At 42.2% G+C, this 18,048-nt stretch overlaps 1 protein-coding gene across 1 annotated transcript; it reads left to right on the top strand.

Moving 5' to 3' along the window:
• Positions 1-1,441: 1,441 nt before the first annotated feature.
• On the top strand, positions 1,442-17,956 carry gng2 (guanine nucleotide binding protein (G protein), gamma 2). The gene is made up of 4 exons (XM_076157835.1): positions 1,442-1,729; positions 10,282-10,344; positions 14,918-15,036; positions 16,426-17,956. Exons 3-4 carry the CDS (start codon positions 14,950-14,952, stop codon positions 16,552-16,554), a joined length of 216 nt encoding a protein of 71 aa, XP_076013950.1. The 5' UTR covers positions 1,442-1,729; positions 10,282-10,344; positions 14,918-14,949; the 3' UTR covers positions 16,555-17,956.
• The last annotated feature ends 92 nt before the right edge of the window (positions 17,957-18,048 follow it).

The raw sequence follows: 18,048 nt of genomic DNA on the forward strand, positions 1-18,048 counted from the left end.
CGTGTCTTTCTCTCTCGGCTCCTCCCATCCAGGTAGCTGCTTTCCTGTGACGGAGGCAATCGGTAGGATTGATCGCACCTGGAGAGGAGGCCTTAAAGCCGGCTTCTCCTCTTTGTTTGTTCTCTCTAACCTCCTGCCAGGATGACTGGTGTTTGCTGGGCCCTAGGACTTTGTTAACTATGATGTTTTGGCTGGTTTTGGTTAATTGAAAGTACAAACCTTTGTTTGAACCAAACCCTGTATACTGTGTGGTCTCCCCCTTTTTGTTATGATCACGACAAGCGGTCATGCAGGATGTGAATACTTCTTCCGCCACTGACAAACCAGACAATAACAGACCTCAGGACACCCAGGAAAGTTTATCACACCTTCCAGTCGTATCCCAGTGAGTTTCCTATTTGCCCCTGCAGGATTCCAGACTCATTCATTCAGATTCATTCTCTCTCTCTCTCTCTCTCTCTCTCTCTCTCTCTCTCTCTCTCTCTCTCTCTCTCTCTCTCTCGTGTTTGAACTAACGCATGCAGCACACACAGTCACACATACACACAAACACACACAACAACCACCGACATCACACGCAGAATTCATGCACACATCCGTACGCTTGACCTTCCAGAAATAGAACAATTGACCGTAAACGACGTACATGTGATACTTAATATCGATTCCAAAGCAATTCCGTTTCAGATGGGAACAAAGAACAACATGACTGATGCATCTCTGTACCTCTTTACTTACGTCCTTCCTCTATGTACTAAAGCATGGGTTTCTGCTCTGGAGTACAAATGCAAGGCCTGGATTCATCTCACTCAGACTCATCTGTCAGCCAGAAGCATTGCCTTGGCTGCGCAGTCCAACATGAGGTAAGGAGAAGACAATGAGCACACTGCAATAAATACGTCCTCCTTAGCGGGCCAGTAACTGTCCTGAAAGTGTTGTTTATTTAAAACAGTGCTGTGACATCATCTCGGCCTGTTTTTAATACAAGGCAACTTGTCCCAGGCGACCAGATGTGTTCTTTTTTGGTGTCTACTTATATTGAACTTTTGTAGTAAGGGTACTGTATAATACCTGGAGCTTTGTCTAAAGAGAACAGTGCTACAGGGGAACTTCGGGTGTAACTAAGAACATTAACAGGCCTGTGTGCTATTCAAGTATGATTAGTGGATTGTTAATTCTTGCATGCATGAATATTCATCAAGAAGAGAAAATCCAGTGGTGGGGATGAGCTGTCAGCTGTTCTGGTATGTGTTTGTTTACTGTAGGTGTTTAGAAAGACAGCAGAGGCTTTTCCTGTGGACCTCAGGGGGACAGAGAGGGGAGAGTGTGTCCTGATAGCAGAGAGAGGAGAGAGAGAGAGAGAGAGAAAAGGAAGAGGAGGAGGCTGAAGGGTGGAGACTCAGAGCAGCAGCGAGGAAGGAGGGAGGGAGGAAGGGAGGGAGGGAGTATCTCAGCTGGAGCAAAGAGGGAGAGGCACACTGAGAGAGAGAGAGAGAGAGCGAGAGAGAGAGAGAGTGCATGCATGTGTGTGTACTCGCCTGATTGCCTCGCTGACTGACTGGCTGGCTGTGTGTGTGTGTGCGTGTGTGTGTCGCGTGTGTGTGTATATACGTGTGTCTGTGTGTGACAGAAAGCGGACAGGAGAGGGGAGAGCGCGTGGATACTACTCCACTGGACTGGATGTGTTTGGCGTCACTGGAGGAGAACACACACACACACGCACAAAAAGGTAAAAAAAAAAGCTTTAGTGTAACATTCACAAATGTTGATGTGTTTGGGGGCTTTGGGGATCATTTTTAGGTAGGAATTTTGTTTGTATTTGCTCCTGTGGCATCTGGAGTAATTGCATCCCAATCAGGGCGTGTTCTGGAGGAGGGGGGGTTTGTGTCCAAGCTGTCATTTTGTCAGTGCTGAGAGGCAAAAAATGATGCAACTGGAATCCCCTCCTCCATCTACAATCGGAGGCAAAAATCAGTTAGCTATGTCGCTGTTCGCTGGTCGCTGTTCTCCTCCTTTACCCCCCCCCATTATCTCATCCCTCCTTTTGTTGATCTATATCTAAGTCTGTGTGTGCAGGAGAGCGGGGGAACAAATATGGAATGCTTTCCCTTTCCTCCTTCTCTACCTCCTCCTTTTTCAGGTGGAGGCAAAGGAATTAAGGGCATCTGTTTCGGGGGGGCTATCTGAACGAGCGGGGGATGAGAAAGAGGTAGAAAAAGGAAGAGAAAAGGGGTGGGGGGTTGAAAGGCTAGGAGAGAGAGAGATGCTCAAGGAAAGAGGAGAGGCAGCTGAAAACAAGAGAGGAATCCCACAATGCTCCTGTGAGGTTTTCCGGCCATTCTCGACCCCTATCTCTCCACCGTGCCGAGAGGAGAAGGCTGTCGGCCACACACGAGCTCCATGTCCTTAACGTATCAGGCAGATGGCTGAGGAGGAGGAGGAGGAGGAGGAGGAGGATGAGGAGGAAGAGGAAGAGGAGAAGGGGGTTTGGTCTTATTATGTTGCTCACAGACAGATAAAGTCAGTGAGGGAAGCATGTGTTCGCATCAAAACAGAGAAAACACACCCAGAAATTCCTCTCCCAGCGCCCAGTTATGTGTTTGTACAGCTAATCTAATCATGTGTGTATGATATTGTGTTACATATCCAGGCCCATTATAAATACACAGCAAGTCAAGCGTCAGAATTACGCAAGAGCTCAGGTCCAGGCGGCTTGTTGTCCACGCCACATCGCTCCAAGGCTGCATTTTTGTTTCTCAAACTGGCAAACTGGGATGTTTAGGGCTGTGAGTATCAGCAGAGCAGAGCCCGGGTCCAGGGATAAACAAGAAACATCAAGAAACCTTGAGACTGGGAGCACAATGGCAAGCGTTGTGTGTGACAGAGAGGGAGCGAGGGAGAGAGGGAGAGAGGGAGAGAGATAGAGCAGAGAGACAGGGAGGTGAGGAGGAGGAGGAGGTGATGGGAGAGAGAGAGGAAGAATCAGCAGTGATCCACGCCTCATTGGCCACTTTGGCCTCTCCACTCCCTTCAACCTAATAAATCTGCTCTGTTTTCAGGCCAAAATATGTGGAAATCTCAAAGTCTGGACTGGTTTAGATTAGAAACCATCTTTGTTCCCCTGTGAACCTGCTGTGAAGTCTGCACACATACACACACACAAAACAGGAATTAAGCAAGATTTTGTTTTAAAATGATCTTATTTTTCCTCAACCAATGAAAACAATCTCATCAAGGACCATCTGGACGGGATTATTAGACTCTTTTCATGATAACAGCTCTTGATTTGTCTGATTTTAGAGTGAGTCAGATTGTTGCACTAGGATCCAAAAAACACATACAGCTAGAAAATTGTTCTGAACATGACATGTCACCAATTTCTCTCTCATGTTCTTCAGGTGTTTACAGGGTTGGTGGGAAGTTTTCACAAAGCAAAAAATTCATTGTGTTTAAGGAATTATCTCCTAAATCATATGACCTGAATGAAAGCAAACTTGAATGTTTTATATAATTACTTATATGTATGAAGCTAAGTGGGCCTGGAACTATTTCAAATTTCTATTATACTGTTGCAACTACAGTATATTTGTGTGATAGTTTCAGGAAATCAATGTTATTATTTTCACTTACGCTATCAACAGAGTGAAAGAAGATTTGAGTGGATAATAGAAAATGTCAGACAACTTATAACCTGCAAAATATATTTTATAGTGGTTTTTAATGAGGTCACTCAAACGAGGTCAAGTTTGACAGGTGCAGAAAACCAAATAATAGCACATTCAAATTAAGACCCAGAACTGTGTTTGCAACTAATACAAGCCACGGTTCACTAAGTTAGCACATTCTGCCAATAGACCATATGACATGTTTCATATGTGGGTGTTTGGAGACGTTTCGGAGGTTTAGTATCAGCTACGTGCCTGAAAACTGTTTCTGACAGATATGTCATCTCCCCCAAAGCAGATAACCTTTCATGACGTCTGAGCGCGAGCGAAACGTGCGCTTACACAGTCCAAGCTGCAGAATCTAAACAAGCCCGGATGTTTGTAATATTGTTAACAGCCCAGGAGTCTGGCAGTGTTATTCTTGGCATGCTGATTGATTCCAGAGGAAAAGCGTGTTTATGCCTCCTCGCTAAGAGCAAAAGACAAATCCCACTGACTTCCTCCGGTTAAAAGACACAGAGAAGAGAGTAATGTACACAGAAACGCAGAGGTGGAAAGTAAATAAGTATATTTACTTAAGTGCTAAGTAAAGTAAGCTCAGTTCTAAGGTGCTTGACTACTTCCATTTTCTTTTTAGTTCTACTTCAATGCATCACATCAAAGGGAGATATTGGGCCTTTATCTCTGCTACTTTCACCTACATTGTCTCAAGAGTTCGCCCACTCAATAGCCGCAGCGGCTGATTCCAACACGTCCACCATTCAGCCAAATACGACTTCCAGAATGGAACAGATCCTCCACATTCCGGCTGCTACGTGCCAAAGTGTTTCAGGGAATTTAAAAGCCTGCCAGCCAACATTTACCAGCATTTGTCTGGTGGCTGGTGCTCATTTTCCACTCCCACACAAAAAAGACACGCGGCTGCTTAGTGGTATGTTTCTATTGTTATTCTATTGGCTGCAATCATGCCCATGAGAGCAGTGTAATGCACCGTGTCTACCCTAATAACTACAGGGTTGTTATATAAGACCCATATCAAAGTAAAAGCTTTTCATTGTGTTTAAATGCTGAGAGAAAAGAAAACTATTTGGTCACTGCTTTAATCGAACAAAGAAGAAATACGGTGGGCCTTGATCGTTTGATTTAATAAACATAATAGACCACATTTGCGCTCCCCGGAGCAATAAGCCTCCTCCCTGCCGCCTCCTTGACTCCCATGGGATGCATCATTTCCTGGGCCACTGCCTCCTCCCCCTCCCTCCTTTCTGGGCTCTAGATTAACCCCACACACACATTAACACAGACACACACGTTTCAAGCTATAAGATGGCAGGATGGGCCGGGCATGCTGGGGGTGGCACAGATGTCCGGGCTAATCGAATGATGGCGGGTGGCATTGGTCTGGCCGAGAGGCAGCAGCAGGACTCAGGGACTCAAAGGTTTAGCTCATTCACAGGGGAGGATGAGAGAAAGAACGTGAGAGGTGGACAAAGGCAGAGAAAGACGAAGACAAAACTATTTACCCTGTAGCTCACATTGTGGTTGGAACAGAGACTGAAATATAGGTTTATTCTCATACCACCTGAAGTTGTACTACTTAAAATAGCTTCAACCTTCACCAACATTTTTATTATCATGAATGAAACAAATATTGACCGCGCTCCGTCCTCCCACATATAGATTCCAACCACAGAGGTGCTATTATAGTGGGCAAAACAATACACAGAGGAGTACATGAAGCTCTATTGTATTAGAGAAGCAAATAGTGAGTGTGAGGTGGTGATATAAAAGCAACAGAATATGCTGTATCAATCTGTTCTACGTTATCTTTTCAGGCCTGTGGTCATACAGCAACACAGATCAATACCAATGTAGTTTTAACCTCGTAGTTGTTTTGCGTTTGTTGGAAACTTGAAGCTACCAGAGATGTTGGCAGAGGTTGCTCAGCTGTCAGGTTGGGCATCACAGCCATAGACAATTATGACCTGACAGCACTGCTCATCCTCTCCCCTCTCTTACTCTGATGATGTGGTGGGGGTGGGTGGGGGCGTCCTTTCTCCTATTCAAGGGCAGGGATCCGTGCTGTATTACATTCAGTAGTCAATATCCTCTTGATCATGTTCATGAATAACTCCGGCATTAAGTTTCGCATTACTTCTCCTTGCAGCGGTCATTGCAAGCGCCACTCTGGAAGATATTACTTTCCCATCTCTCTCTCTCTCTCTCTCTCTCTCTCTCTCTCTCTCTCTCTCTCTCTCTCTCTCTCTCTCTCTCTCTCTTCCTGATAGGCCTTATTCCTATTTCCAGCTTCATTTCTTTCTCTCTTTTTTTTCCCTCACCCCGCGTATCGCCCTCCGATCAATTTATGACTTTATGTTTGGTGCCCTTCAGCATCTCCTTGTTTCACAGTGACATCGCAGAGTGAACCTCATTGTCCTGTGACTCACAGAGGAGGGCACAGTCAGCCGGGCCTGTTGTGGACTACAAGGCCTTTGATGACTTAATCGTAAGGAGCATCATCCTGCGTGCATGTGACTGTGTTTGTGCTCTTGCGCTACCGTATGATCCGGTTAGACATTCAAGAAATAATGAAAAGCAGCCTTTGTTTTCACATGCCCATGCATTTTTGAATTAGTTGATTAGTTTCATTTCCAAAAAAGGAGCTCGCTCAGTTCATGAAAAATCCTGACAGCTTTTAACAAAAATTTTAAAACGCCAGAATTGGACTGTTGGTGTTTTTGTGTAATAAAAGGCATCTAAATTACATAAGCATGACTTGCTCTGAGCTTTTTTTAGAGCAGAGCAGAACTGAGATGAAATGCTTTTAAACCGCACCCACTAAGTGAGTGAAATGACATTTGCGTTACGTCTTAGACTGCTGACCTTAGCCGGGCTACTGAGTGAATGTAAACGTAGCTAGAGTGACGTTACTGCTCAAATGTTAGCCATGTTAGTTACCCGGATCAGCATTAGCAAACCAGTCGCAGTGTTTCTATCTGTTCAAAGAACAAACTGTCTCATGTATTACTGTTAAAGTTGTATTAAAGCCACAGGTTTTCACCAGAAAATTAACTTTAATAAGCTTGGAGTTTGAACTAGCTTTCATGATGCTATGACACCTTTCAGATTAAAATCCCTCATTAGCTTTTTCGTAAAACATGAGAGAAGCAGGGACGATAGTATAATGATTAAGAAGCGAGTGGTGGATGACACAACGTGCGCACACTGTTAAAGTTTTACTGTACCTGAATCTTTTTTTTTTTATTGCTACACCACAGAGGGATTTTACACTGAAAATCAATTCTACTTTGTCTCGACCTGCAAATTAGCTTCAGCTTCAACCCATTAAACCTGTGTTTAAGGGTTTAAGGGCTCAGTGAACCCTGAGCACGATGCATTCACACACTTTCATAGTGACACCAGGGGGATCTAACAAAGTGTCAGTTTTGGACGACAGGGGAATCAAAAGCCTCACGAGGCCTCATTTGCCCATCACTACTAGATAGTCATTAACTTTGTCTGCCTTCCATTTTGTGCTGCTTCCAATCGGCTTATCACCGTTGTTGAAACAGGTTGATGAGAGCTAATAAGAAACAACTGTACAGTGAATGTGTGTCTGAAAAACTAAAACAAGGAGCTAAACATTGTTAAACTCTCCATAGAGCTGCAGTGTTCACCATATGTGTGTTCATCACAAAGGGACTCCTTGGTGTTATTGAGTCGAATTAAAATTTCAATTTCTATAAAGAATTTGGAGGAATGAATATCCATGGAGACCTGCTTTCTGTCTATTTGGTCAAATTTGGTTATTTTATTCAGTTTTTAGCTCCAAACACTGTACTGCTCACAGTAAGAAGGATACTATATAAAACATACTGTATTATAACTCGAGTATAGTCTGTATTCATTTACACTCCTAATGCAGGCTTGTATACATTATGTTTTTATGTATGTTGACTAATGTGGCCCTTATTATCTTCCATCAACCCCACTGTCCTGTGTGCAGGGGCCCATCCTGCCCCCCCACAGTCCCCACAGACCCTCCCAGGTTAATCACTTACTCTCCAGGGTCCACACGGCTGAGCTGGGGACAGATTTTTAATTACCACGCTCTGATTTCACACCCTGGGCATCACAGAGGACAGAACACTCCCTGCATGGCCACCTTCATTTCTCTCCTTGGATGGTGTCGAAAAAACAAAACACAGACAGGATAACAGGGGAGATGCTGGTAGGCCACTGACTGCTATTATGAGGATATGTGTGTACTACAGAGAGGGAGAGACAGAAATGGAAAAAGGTAGAGAGAGAGTGGGGGGAGGGAAAACAAGCGCGTGTGTGGGAGTATGCGACAGATCGTCACTCTCGACAGGCTAGGAATTATATTTTCCTCACCAGGATGTTTCCTACGGCGCTTAATCACCCTTTAAGCCAACAACAGCAAGAGTCAAACAGAAGCTGTAATCTCATCTGTGGAGGGTCTCGTCAGGAAAACAAGACCCCCTCAAAACCAGGGAAAAATGTTTGAAAAGGAAGGAAAAGGGCACAAGGCGATAATACAAACAATAAGAGGAAGGGCCAGATGGCAGAGGGGGTCAGATAGATTCAGTGAGTGATTCCTACCTGGGGGTCTGTCAGTTCCATTACTAAACACCTGTCTGTGTCGGGAGGAGGGGGACAGGAACCAGAAGGCTGAAACACAGGAGAGAATCAGATCACCACCTTTGACCCATTTTGCATCTTTCCATCTCTCCCCTCCTCATAGTGCAGAAAGCTTCAGCAAGCTCATCAGCACAAAGGTAGAGAACAATATCGTCAAAGCATCAGGATTAAAAATCTGGAGCGTGTAAAATATGATGACACAAACAGTTCATGGGGAAATCAAATTCAGCAACATTTTCTTGTTTAAGAGCAGTCTGCAGTCTTACTTTTTTTTCTGCATCAGCATAAAGTATAGGCGATATAACACTGGAGGGAAATATGGAAGAGCTGAGGATGCAGCAGCTTGCAGACTCAAACAATGGGGGTACAACTCCGCAAGCCAGCAAGGATCTGGGGCTGAGGAGTACAGTATATATCCTTTACTGTATGTAGTGCACACACATTTTCTCTTGTTCTACATTCTTCAAAGGTTAGATGCACGGAAGCAATAAACTTCTGAATTAGCCGACTGACCACATTGTCCAGTCAGCAATAAAAGATGATTGTAGTTTTGCCGTGACGCTCGCCGCCGCACATGTGTGTCTGTGAATGAGAGACAAGCCGGATGCATGAGCCCTGAGTAAACTGTTCCTTGAGCAAATACAACTTTTCATGTCACAGTCACAAGGAACAGTTATGTGACTGGGAATGTTTGTCAGCCGAGCTCGTCTTTCTGCGCTAAGATAATCGGGGAGGGTAATGTCAATAATGCTGATGAGCTGTAACACGTAGCTCTGTAGTTATTGCATTTAAGATCTTGTGCTTGATTCTTGCAGTTTCTCTGGCTGGTATGTTTTGTAGTTGTTGGTAGCCTGAGACTCAAACAAATGTTATTCCCCACCCAGGAATTTGAATATCTATAAATAAAACATTTTTGTCCTGTTAAGACTGACTAGACTAGAATCCTGTTACACACTACACTCCAACTAATAAAATTATTATACAGCCTACATAACAGCAATAGAGTAACAGCATGGATTAATGACCCCGATGAATCAAGAGTGGTGACAACACACCCCTGTATAATGGCTGCTGCTTTTCTGTTTTACCACTGCTATAATACTTTAGCTCAAGCCATGGCCGACATTTGCAAGTTTGTTTATGCACACGTTAACATTGCTTTAGTGCTGGGCTCTGCCATGATTTACGATGGCAGAATTCCCTTCCTGTGCAGATCTGTTCATGCAGAGTAATTGGCCCATTTATCAGAAGCAGCAGAAAACTGACTTGGAGAGTCAAAGATGCATTAAGAAGGAATCTGCTGGATCAGAGAAATCCATGAAGAGAAGGAGAGAGAGAAAGAGCAAGAAAGAATGGAAGAAAGGCAAACAGGAAGAGGAGGAGAGGTTAATGGATTGGGTGCTTCATGACTTTAAGCAGCTGTAGCTCCATTAGAAGCACAAACTGGACCATGAATTCATATTTGTCCTGTTGCTATTAAAAGGAGGTCCTCAAATCCTTAACTTAAATAAAAGTGGTAATGGAGAAATATCCTTCATTCAGAAAGACTCTTGCAAAATGAGTCATTATGAGGAACGCCCCCCTGACTGCTCACTTGCTGATGCATTGACATGCATCATACTCAGTTACAGTGCAAGTCCCTCTAGATCGTACAGTAAATGTATATATGTACTCTCCACCTCTGTCTGCCATCGCTTTTCTCTCCCTCTTTTGTTTGTCTCGAGCTCATTTTGTAGGAGAGCTGTGACATTCTGACACACAGAGGAGAACAGCAACACAAGCCTCAGTGTAATTTAGCTGGAATGCAGAAATGGAAGCGTTCAGAGCTTCTTCTCTTAACCGTTCTGCCTCTCATCCCCCACCTCCCTCTCTCTCTCTCTCTCTTTCTCTCTCACTCTCTCTCTCTCTCTCTCTCTCTCTCTACCTCTCTCTCGCTCTCTCTCTCTTTCCGTAGTGTGGGGAGGACACAAACTGTGCACTGAACTGCAGGCAGAGTGCGGGGGAGAAAGCAGACAAGGTAAGTAAACACCTTGTGTCACATACATCATCTTCTTCTTCTTCTTTCTTTCTTTCTTTTTGGCTGGCTACAAACCACCTAAAAATGGCCTGAAGGATTGTTCCCTCACCAGTGTCAAATCATGCAATAGAATAATGAATATAATAATGGAAATCCCTGAGAAAGAAAGAAAATAGATAATAAAACAAGGTAAACCAGAAAGGGAGCATAATGCAGGGGAGAAGAGAAGGGAAGAAAAGAGTATCGAAGAAGGAAAGACAAAAGGAAGGTAGTGAGTTTAACTCCTGTCCTAAACTGAAAATGCTATGGTCCAAACCATATCTTACGGCTTACAATGAGAGTTTATGGATTCATTGAGACGGCTTCCACATAGTTAAGTGTCCATCTCAGCATCGCACAGATGAGCATGTTGACACCATGTGTGACATCTCAGGTTGGTATTTTGCGCAGCAGACAGTTAGGACAGGAAGGACAGGAGGTTTCATGAAGCACACGAGCGGAGCAGCATCTTCACGTGTTCAAAGGCAGTGATATTTTATCCTAAAGGTGAACTTGTAGCAGTTTGTCATGTATATGAAGAAGCAGCTCCCAATCTAACAGCCAGACAGCCGACATTCTCCTCTTTTATTGTTAATGTGAACGCCCTTTAGTTGCCATTAGGTTCCTTTAGCCGGCTAACCCGTCCACATAGTCTCATGGATACAGTAGATGTCATCATCCCGCCACTCCTCCCTCACAAGACTTGAAAATGTCAGTGTGGCATTTTCACATGGCGCACTGACAATAAACAGGAAAATGACTTTGTGGATCTAATGGTTTTACCCCTCATAAATGGTTAATAACCTCTTTTATGTTTTGCTATTGTGCATGCTTTGCACAGACAGTAAGTGCTTGGTGTGGCAATATAGGGTAGATTAAAGTTTAAAGGGTAGTTTTATACTATACACTTATTTTTAATACTCTGTAATATAGTGTGTTTCAAACATTGACAAAGTTGTACAACTTGAAGTTGATGCCTATAAAGAGGAATCCAGTAAGACAAACTCATTGGCCCTGAACTGTCCTGACAGCTTTCAATTGGTCCATAACTTCCATAACATGTTCACATCCTCATGTCGGACTTTATCTACATACACACCTGGTTAGACACGATCCGAAATAACAAGACTAGTGAGAGTGTTCGGACTGTTTTGCAGTAAGTGCTTTACAGGAAACAACAAAATAAGAAAAGAAAAATACTGTATATATATCTATATATATTCTATGGTATATTTACAGTATATCATCTGTTTTCACTCTGTGTGCACAGTGGTACTGCAACAATGGAGACAGAAAAAAATGGAACCATGTGATTTTGCACATTAAAGCATTGAAGGTCTGACAAAAAACAACAAAACTTTCCCCTTTAATGAGGTCAGATTTTATGTGTTGTGTGTTCCTTTGATAGCTGAAGTTGTCATGAGGATGCACAAAGACTGAAGAATTATACTGTATGTTGTTACATCAAAATCATAATATCAAACAGTGAGAGGAATAGTTATTTAAGTTAAAGGGGATGATATTTCACAAAGTTAAAGGGGGATGGATGCAACCAATGTTATAAAAAATGGATAAAGCTGAAGAATTAGGAGCGATAGATGCAATTTAATGTTTCTTTGCACTACTGCCCACACAGTTTTATATTGCCTTTTTTTTTATATAATTTAAAAAATCTTCTCTTCCTGTCAGTTTAACACAAACTAGGCTATTGTACCACAGTGTCTGATAATTTTCTGTAAGGAACAAAGGCCTACTTTTCCGTAGACATCCCAGAAACCTTAAAGCGTGACATCCATCCCTATCAATAGTCTGGTGATACACTGGCCTGTTTTGACATCTCCCCCGAGTGTTGAAACAATATTATGTCCTTGATACGAAACAAGATAAAGACTCATTTCTGCTCAGAGTTGTCTATCACGTCTCGGTGGTTTGCCGATGCCCTATTTTGAGAGGCAAAAACTTAGATTTACATGCCCACAAGTACCAAGGTATCAACTCGTGGCTTAAAATACAAACTACACAGAAAAGCTCAGTCTCTGTCAGTCAATTGATGGCGTAAATGGCAGATTGAAGTGTTTTCACACTGAACTGAGACAGGCGTGTTTTAATTTGTCCACCACATCACATTGGTGTAGCTAATCTGTAAGAGTCTGTATTTACTCTTAACTATAGGACTGTGTTTGTAACTTTGTTTTGTTACTTTGTATTTATAAAATACTAAAACATGGATTCTAATCTGATTAAGGCAATAAATGAACTTTGTAAAATCTTAGGTATACACCATTATCAGGTTGAAAGCAGCATAAATCGACACAAACAGAAACAGACCTGGATTATGCAACTGTAAGCCGATTTACTCGTGCATTTCCTTGCCTTCTTCCTCTTGTTATCCGATTAAGCAAACAATTCTGTATATTAAGTCCATAACCGAATCATAATTCATGATTTTCTTTAATATGTTTCCGTCTTTGATAAATCAGCAAAGTTGAATTGTCTCTGTGCCATAGCATAAAACATTGACTTTTTGTTATAATTTTCCAGTATTGTTTTTCTCCTTTAACCCATTTTAAAGCTAAACACTAGAGCTGCTCCTGAGACTGAGAGCAACCAGGACCCCTGAGCTGCAGTGACCATAAAACATAATGTTTATGTTACTCTGTTAATACAGTGCAGTCTGCTGCATGGAGTGCTCCTATATCTTCCACAGATCATCATTTGGTTTGAAACAACATTGAGATTTTCCAGCTCAGTCTTGAGTAACAAAGCGTCAGGCTAGTGTAGAGTAATACTGTCAACATACAAACTGTATGTTGGCAGGTTTACTAAAGTATTTTGAGATCTTGAGTTTGAATTTCTGCTGCTGATTACTGTTCCAAATGAACAGATATTGTATATTCTAAGTGATTATATTCTCTGATCACTTTGAGCACATTGTTCTTCTGTCAATATCATCCCACAGGATTTGCGTCATTTCTTTTCAAATGCCAATATTGATTGTTGATAGCTGCCAAAAAACAATATCTTCAGGCCATAAGCTACATCACTGTTCAAATGTTTTTTTCTGTTAAAGCAATCATGTGACACGGAAGACAAGCACTAACTAACTAACTAGAGAAATAATATTAGATCTATGAATTTAATCTGGAGACTGAAACTAAAGTATAATCCTCAACGCTTACAGGTACACTGTCATTTAGTCAAAGATGACCAAAAAAAAGGTGAAACTAATGAACAACAAGTCTGTTTATGAGCACATTGGGGTTTTAACGGCTGAAGCTCATCAGGGCATCAGGCTGAGGACAACAGAGACTCCATCAGCAGCTCCTGGCCTCATGTGGCTCGCCCACTCTGAGGGCTCAGCATGGGCAGGTGTGGCACTGTGGGCCATCAATATTAATGCCCCAGCGCCACACTGAGATCAGTCGCAACCCCACACTGACACACACCGCAGTGCATAAGGACAAATGACAGGGAGGCACAGGGAGGATTGATCACACAAGGGGGATGACGCTGTTATAGAGCACACACAGGTTCTAAAACAATGTGAAGTCAGAGCCACCTGAGGACAGCAATCCAAGGTGAAGCCCTTATATTTTTGCATTCTTTATTGTGTTGTAGAGTTAACTGAAAAATCTATCAGTCTGCACACAATAACCCATAATGAGAAAATGTATCTATTTTTAGAAAATTTTGAAATCTATCATTTACATAAGTATTCAGACCCTTAGTCGTTAGTTGAAGCACCTTTGGCAGCAATTACAGTCTTTATGTGTATGACATGAGGAGGTTTGACACCTGGATTTGGAGATTTTGGGTGACCAGGCCATTCAAAGTTGTCCCCAAGCCGCTCTTGCATTGTCTTGGCTGTGTGCTTTGAGTCATTGTCCTGTCGGAAGGTGAATTTTCAGCCCAGTCTGAGGTCCTGAGCATAGGTTTCCATTCAGAATATCTCAGTGCTCCCATTCCCAACTGCTGAATCAAGTATCGTTTCCACAGTATTGATCTTATTGACACCTATACCTTATAAACATGGCTTCAAGGTGTTATAATAACAGACCAGCGTAAAAACCATCGCCAAGTCTATTTTTACATCTGCTGACTGAGAGGTGAGCTGTCTTACCTTTCCTCAAAGACAAACTACATCGATATATCGTCCTTCGCACAGCACAGCGGTGAACACTTCTGCCTGTGTGTGACACTGTAACCGATAAGAAGGAAAACGATAAGCATGTGCATTGAAAACCAATCACCAAAATAGTATTATAATGTTAGCTTTCAGCGTATTTTAAATATAGTGCTGGACAAAACTCTGCCCCCACACTCTCTCTCTCTGGCCACTTTCTCTCCCTCCCCCACACTGTCACGAGCTGCCTAGCAACTGACACCATAAATAATATGCCTGTGTATGTGTCATTGTGTGTGTGTGTTTGTGTGCAACAAACAGTGTTTTTGTCACTCCTCTTTGCCTTCTTGCTATATTACTGTGTTTTTGTTGTGATATGGGGGTCGTTACATGTTTTCCTCTCGTATACAGGCGGCACAAAGGAAACCTGACTGACCGGGCCCATGGCGAGCAATAACACAGCCAGCATCGCGCAAGCTAGGAAGCTGGTGGAACAGCTGAAGATGGAGGCCAACATCGACAGGATAAAAGTGAGCTCAGAAGACACAACATGTCCAAAGTGAAGTGAAATTAAGGACCAAGCAACACAGCAAAGATTACATTATTTGAAATTAAATATGCTTTGTTGCATCCTAATGCAGTTGGTAGAGGGGTTAGTTTCAGAAGGTGTGTCCAGGTGCTTACTTGACGTTTTAAATTCAAATGTGTGAGAGCCTCTAAACTGCAGCAGCATGTCACCAAAACGTTTTTAATTTCAGTACTTAGTAATGATGCACATGTAACATCACAGGGCACATTTATCAGTAGCTAATTGTGGTTAATAACTTTGTACAAGGCGATAATTAAGCAAAAGATCATATGGGTCAAGCTTCTTCTGATCAGTGTCCCCATTGGTGCCGTCTCTGAGGACACGCTCACTGTAGACTACAGCGTCTAGGAAGAAATGTTAAACCAGAAAGACAGAAATTTGTTTGGAAAAATAGGACAAATCCATGAGATCAACTCCAGATCTACACTCTAGCAGCTAAACAGACGTGTTTTTGATGCTGTGGGACACCAGAGTACCGAGCAGCAGCCCACACAGACACGAGGAAGACACAAGGAATTTAATCAAACAGTTAAATGACACGGCGGGATTCTTCTCTGCTGCATCATGTTTACAACGTAGCCACAGATGTGCTACAGACACTACTTGTTGGGAAGTAGGGGATGACGCACGCAGCCGTTGCCCCCGGTAACTCTGTTTTTGGATGATGCTACGAAGAAAGGGTCACTGTGAAAAGGAAGTCCAGGGGGAGTTCAGTGATGTAGACAGGAGAGAGAAGTTTTAATTGCCTAATCAAGCTAACTGCAGCGGATCTGGAGTGTGTAATTGAGCTCTGACAATGAGCCTCCCTGTACATACCTGCTATTTAAGCACTGTGTGTGTTTTGGGATTATTTTGATTGCACACACACATGTGGTTTCAACATGGCTTTCAATGATCTAAGATCTATCCAGTCATTTTTGAGTTTTAAAATATATTAAATAATTGAGATTGTAATAGAACTTGCTTGTAATAAAATAATAATAATCATGGAACCCAACCCTTTAGGCTCAGAAACTGGTTATGCTACTTAGGGATCTCGCCTCCCGCTCATTTATATATTTAAAAATAGGGGGAAGTATATTTCCGTACAGTGTGTTCCTGTTTGTCATGTATGGTTTTCTGTCTTTCATACGAGTAATAACCCTCATTAATTACATTTAATTAACTTTGCCTCTGCACATACAGTACAACAGACTGATGATTGATGTGTCAATATATATGTGTGTGTGTGTGTGTGTGTGTGTGTGTGTGTGTGTGTGTGTGTGTGTGTGTGTGTGTGTGTGTGTGTGTGTGTGTGTGTGTGTGTGTGTGTGTGTGTGTGTAATTCCAGGTGTCAAAAGCAGCAGCGGACCTAATGTCGTACTGCGAAGCTCATGCCAAAGAGGACCCACTGTTATCACCGGTGCCAGCGTCAGAAAACCCTTTCAGGGAGAAGAAGTTCTTCTGCGCCATCCTGTAAAGGCAGCATGGCCCTTCAGCAGTCTGCACAGTGTGGGACTTGAACGCGGACGTTCCAAATACGTAGAAATCTTCTAGTAGGAGGGCATGGAGATTCTTGCCCCTTTTCTCAAACAGCGCCTAAAGAGTGCAATTTGAAATCACAGAGTTAACGTGTAAACATTTAAGGAGTTATGTGATTGCTTTTTGAGAGGTTTGCAGCATGTTGAAGGGGATCTGTGCTTTTAGGTGACACAAAGGGATAATGAGGAGTATGGTGATTACCCAGAGATGTGATGGACAACCAGTCAACCAACCAAGTCTGGTTGGTTGACAAGGTTGTGATGTGTACAAAAAAATAGACAAAATGAAAATAAAAATATTTTGTGGTTCTGTTAGAACTTTCAAATGTTCTGTTAAATGGTTTGTCGGCGGGTCGAGCATCGTAGGAGAGCAAACTAAACTCAGCCTACCACTAGACGCTACCTGATTATTGGTATGGGTTTTTTTTAAGTTGTTTATTTTATGTTCATTTTGACTTTACCTATAACTTAGATAGCTTTCTATAACTGTATGTGATTACTGAAACATCTCTGTTTTTTTTTACACCAACAGATTAGTGAAAGCTTTTTTAATGGGATGTTTGAAGCCTTCTTCTTGTTCTTCTTCTTCTTCTTCTGTGATTCTCTTTGCAAAAGCCTTTCCGAAAATCAGTCTCTGTGTATCAACATCTATCTGGCAAATGTGATACAGTTTGTCTCCTTCAGATACAAACCCTCTTTCTACTATTTGTATAAAATGACTAGCAAGTAAAATGTGCTGTGCTGTGAATTCTGAAAGCTTGTGTTTGTATCATTAACTGACATCTGTCAAAATACAAAGCTTTGACTGGTGGTTATCTTAAGCTCTTTGCATTGCATGCAGGAAAAATAACTGCAGCACGTTTATTGTCTTCAGCTGCAATTACGTAATAAAACCTCGGGGTAACAAAGTCATATCCATAACTGTTCACAGCATCGCAGTTTTAAAAAGATTGGTGTAGATAAGGTACTTCAAATATTCAAATTAAAATGCAGTTAAGTAAACGTATGCTACATTATATATCCCTCTAAAATGTTAAAGCTTACAAAATAAAAGTATAGTACAAGAGTAAATATCCTCACACATGCTGTTCTTACATTTTCCACATGTGGTTTAAATTATAAAGTAAAAGTAAACACATTCTATTTGAAACATCACACCACTTGGCTGCAGGAGGTGATGCGCCCTCTGCAGGTGTTTAAGGGCAACTCCACGTGCAAATCCATGGACAATAAATGTTTCATGACATTTTTGTCATTTAATTAACAGAATGATGATGAGGGTCTTTCTATGTACACTTATGTGGCACACGCATTTCCTGAAATAAAACAAAACGAGAGAATGGATTTGACACTGGGATTTAAATCAGTGCGTTCATTTGATAACTATAACTGTTTATATACTGTATAAACATATAACCGCACCATAAAAGTAA

The sequence above is a fragment of the Genypterus blacodes genome, unplaced genomic scaffold (genome assembly GCF_046128005.1).
Source record: "Genypterus blacodes isolate CSIRO-AG114 ecotype Tasmania unplaced genomic scaffold, CSIRO-AGI_Gbla_v1 ptg000073l_1, whole genome shotgun sequence".
Taxonomy (NCBI): domain Eukaryota; kingdom Metazoa; phylum Chordata; class Actinopteri; order Ophidiiformes; family Ophidiidae; genus Genypterus; species Genypterus blacodes.

Bases quoted from the DNA above. Each gene is read 5' to 3' on its own strand.
- gng2 (XM_076157835.1), top strand. From the start codon at position 14,950: ATGGCGAGCAATAACACAGCCAGCATCGCGCAAGCTAGGAAGCTGGTG. The intron at 15,037-16,425 runs GTGAGCTCAGAA...GTGTAATTCCAG, and splicing joins CCAACATCGACAGGATAAAA to GTGTCAAAAGCAGCAGCGGA.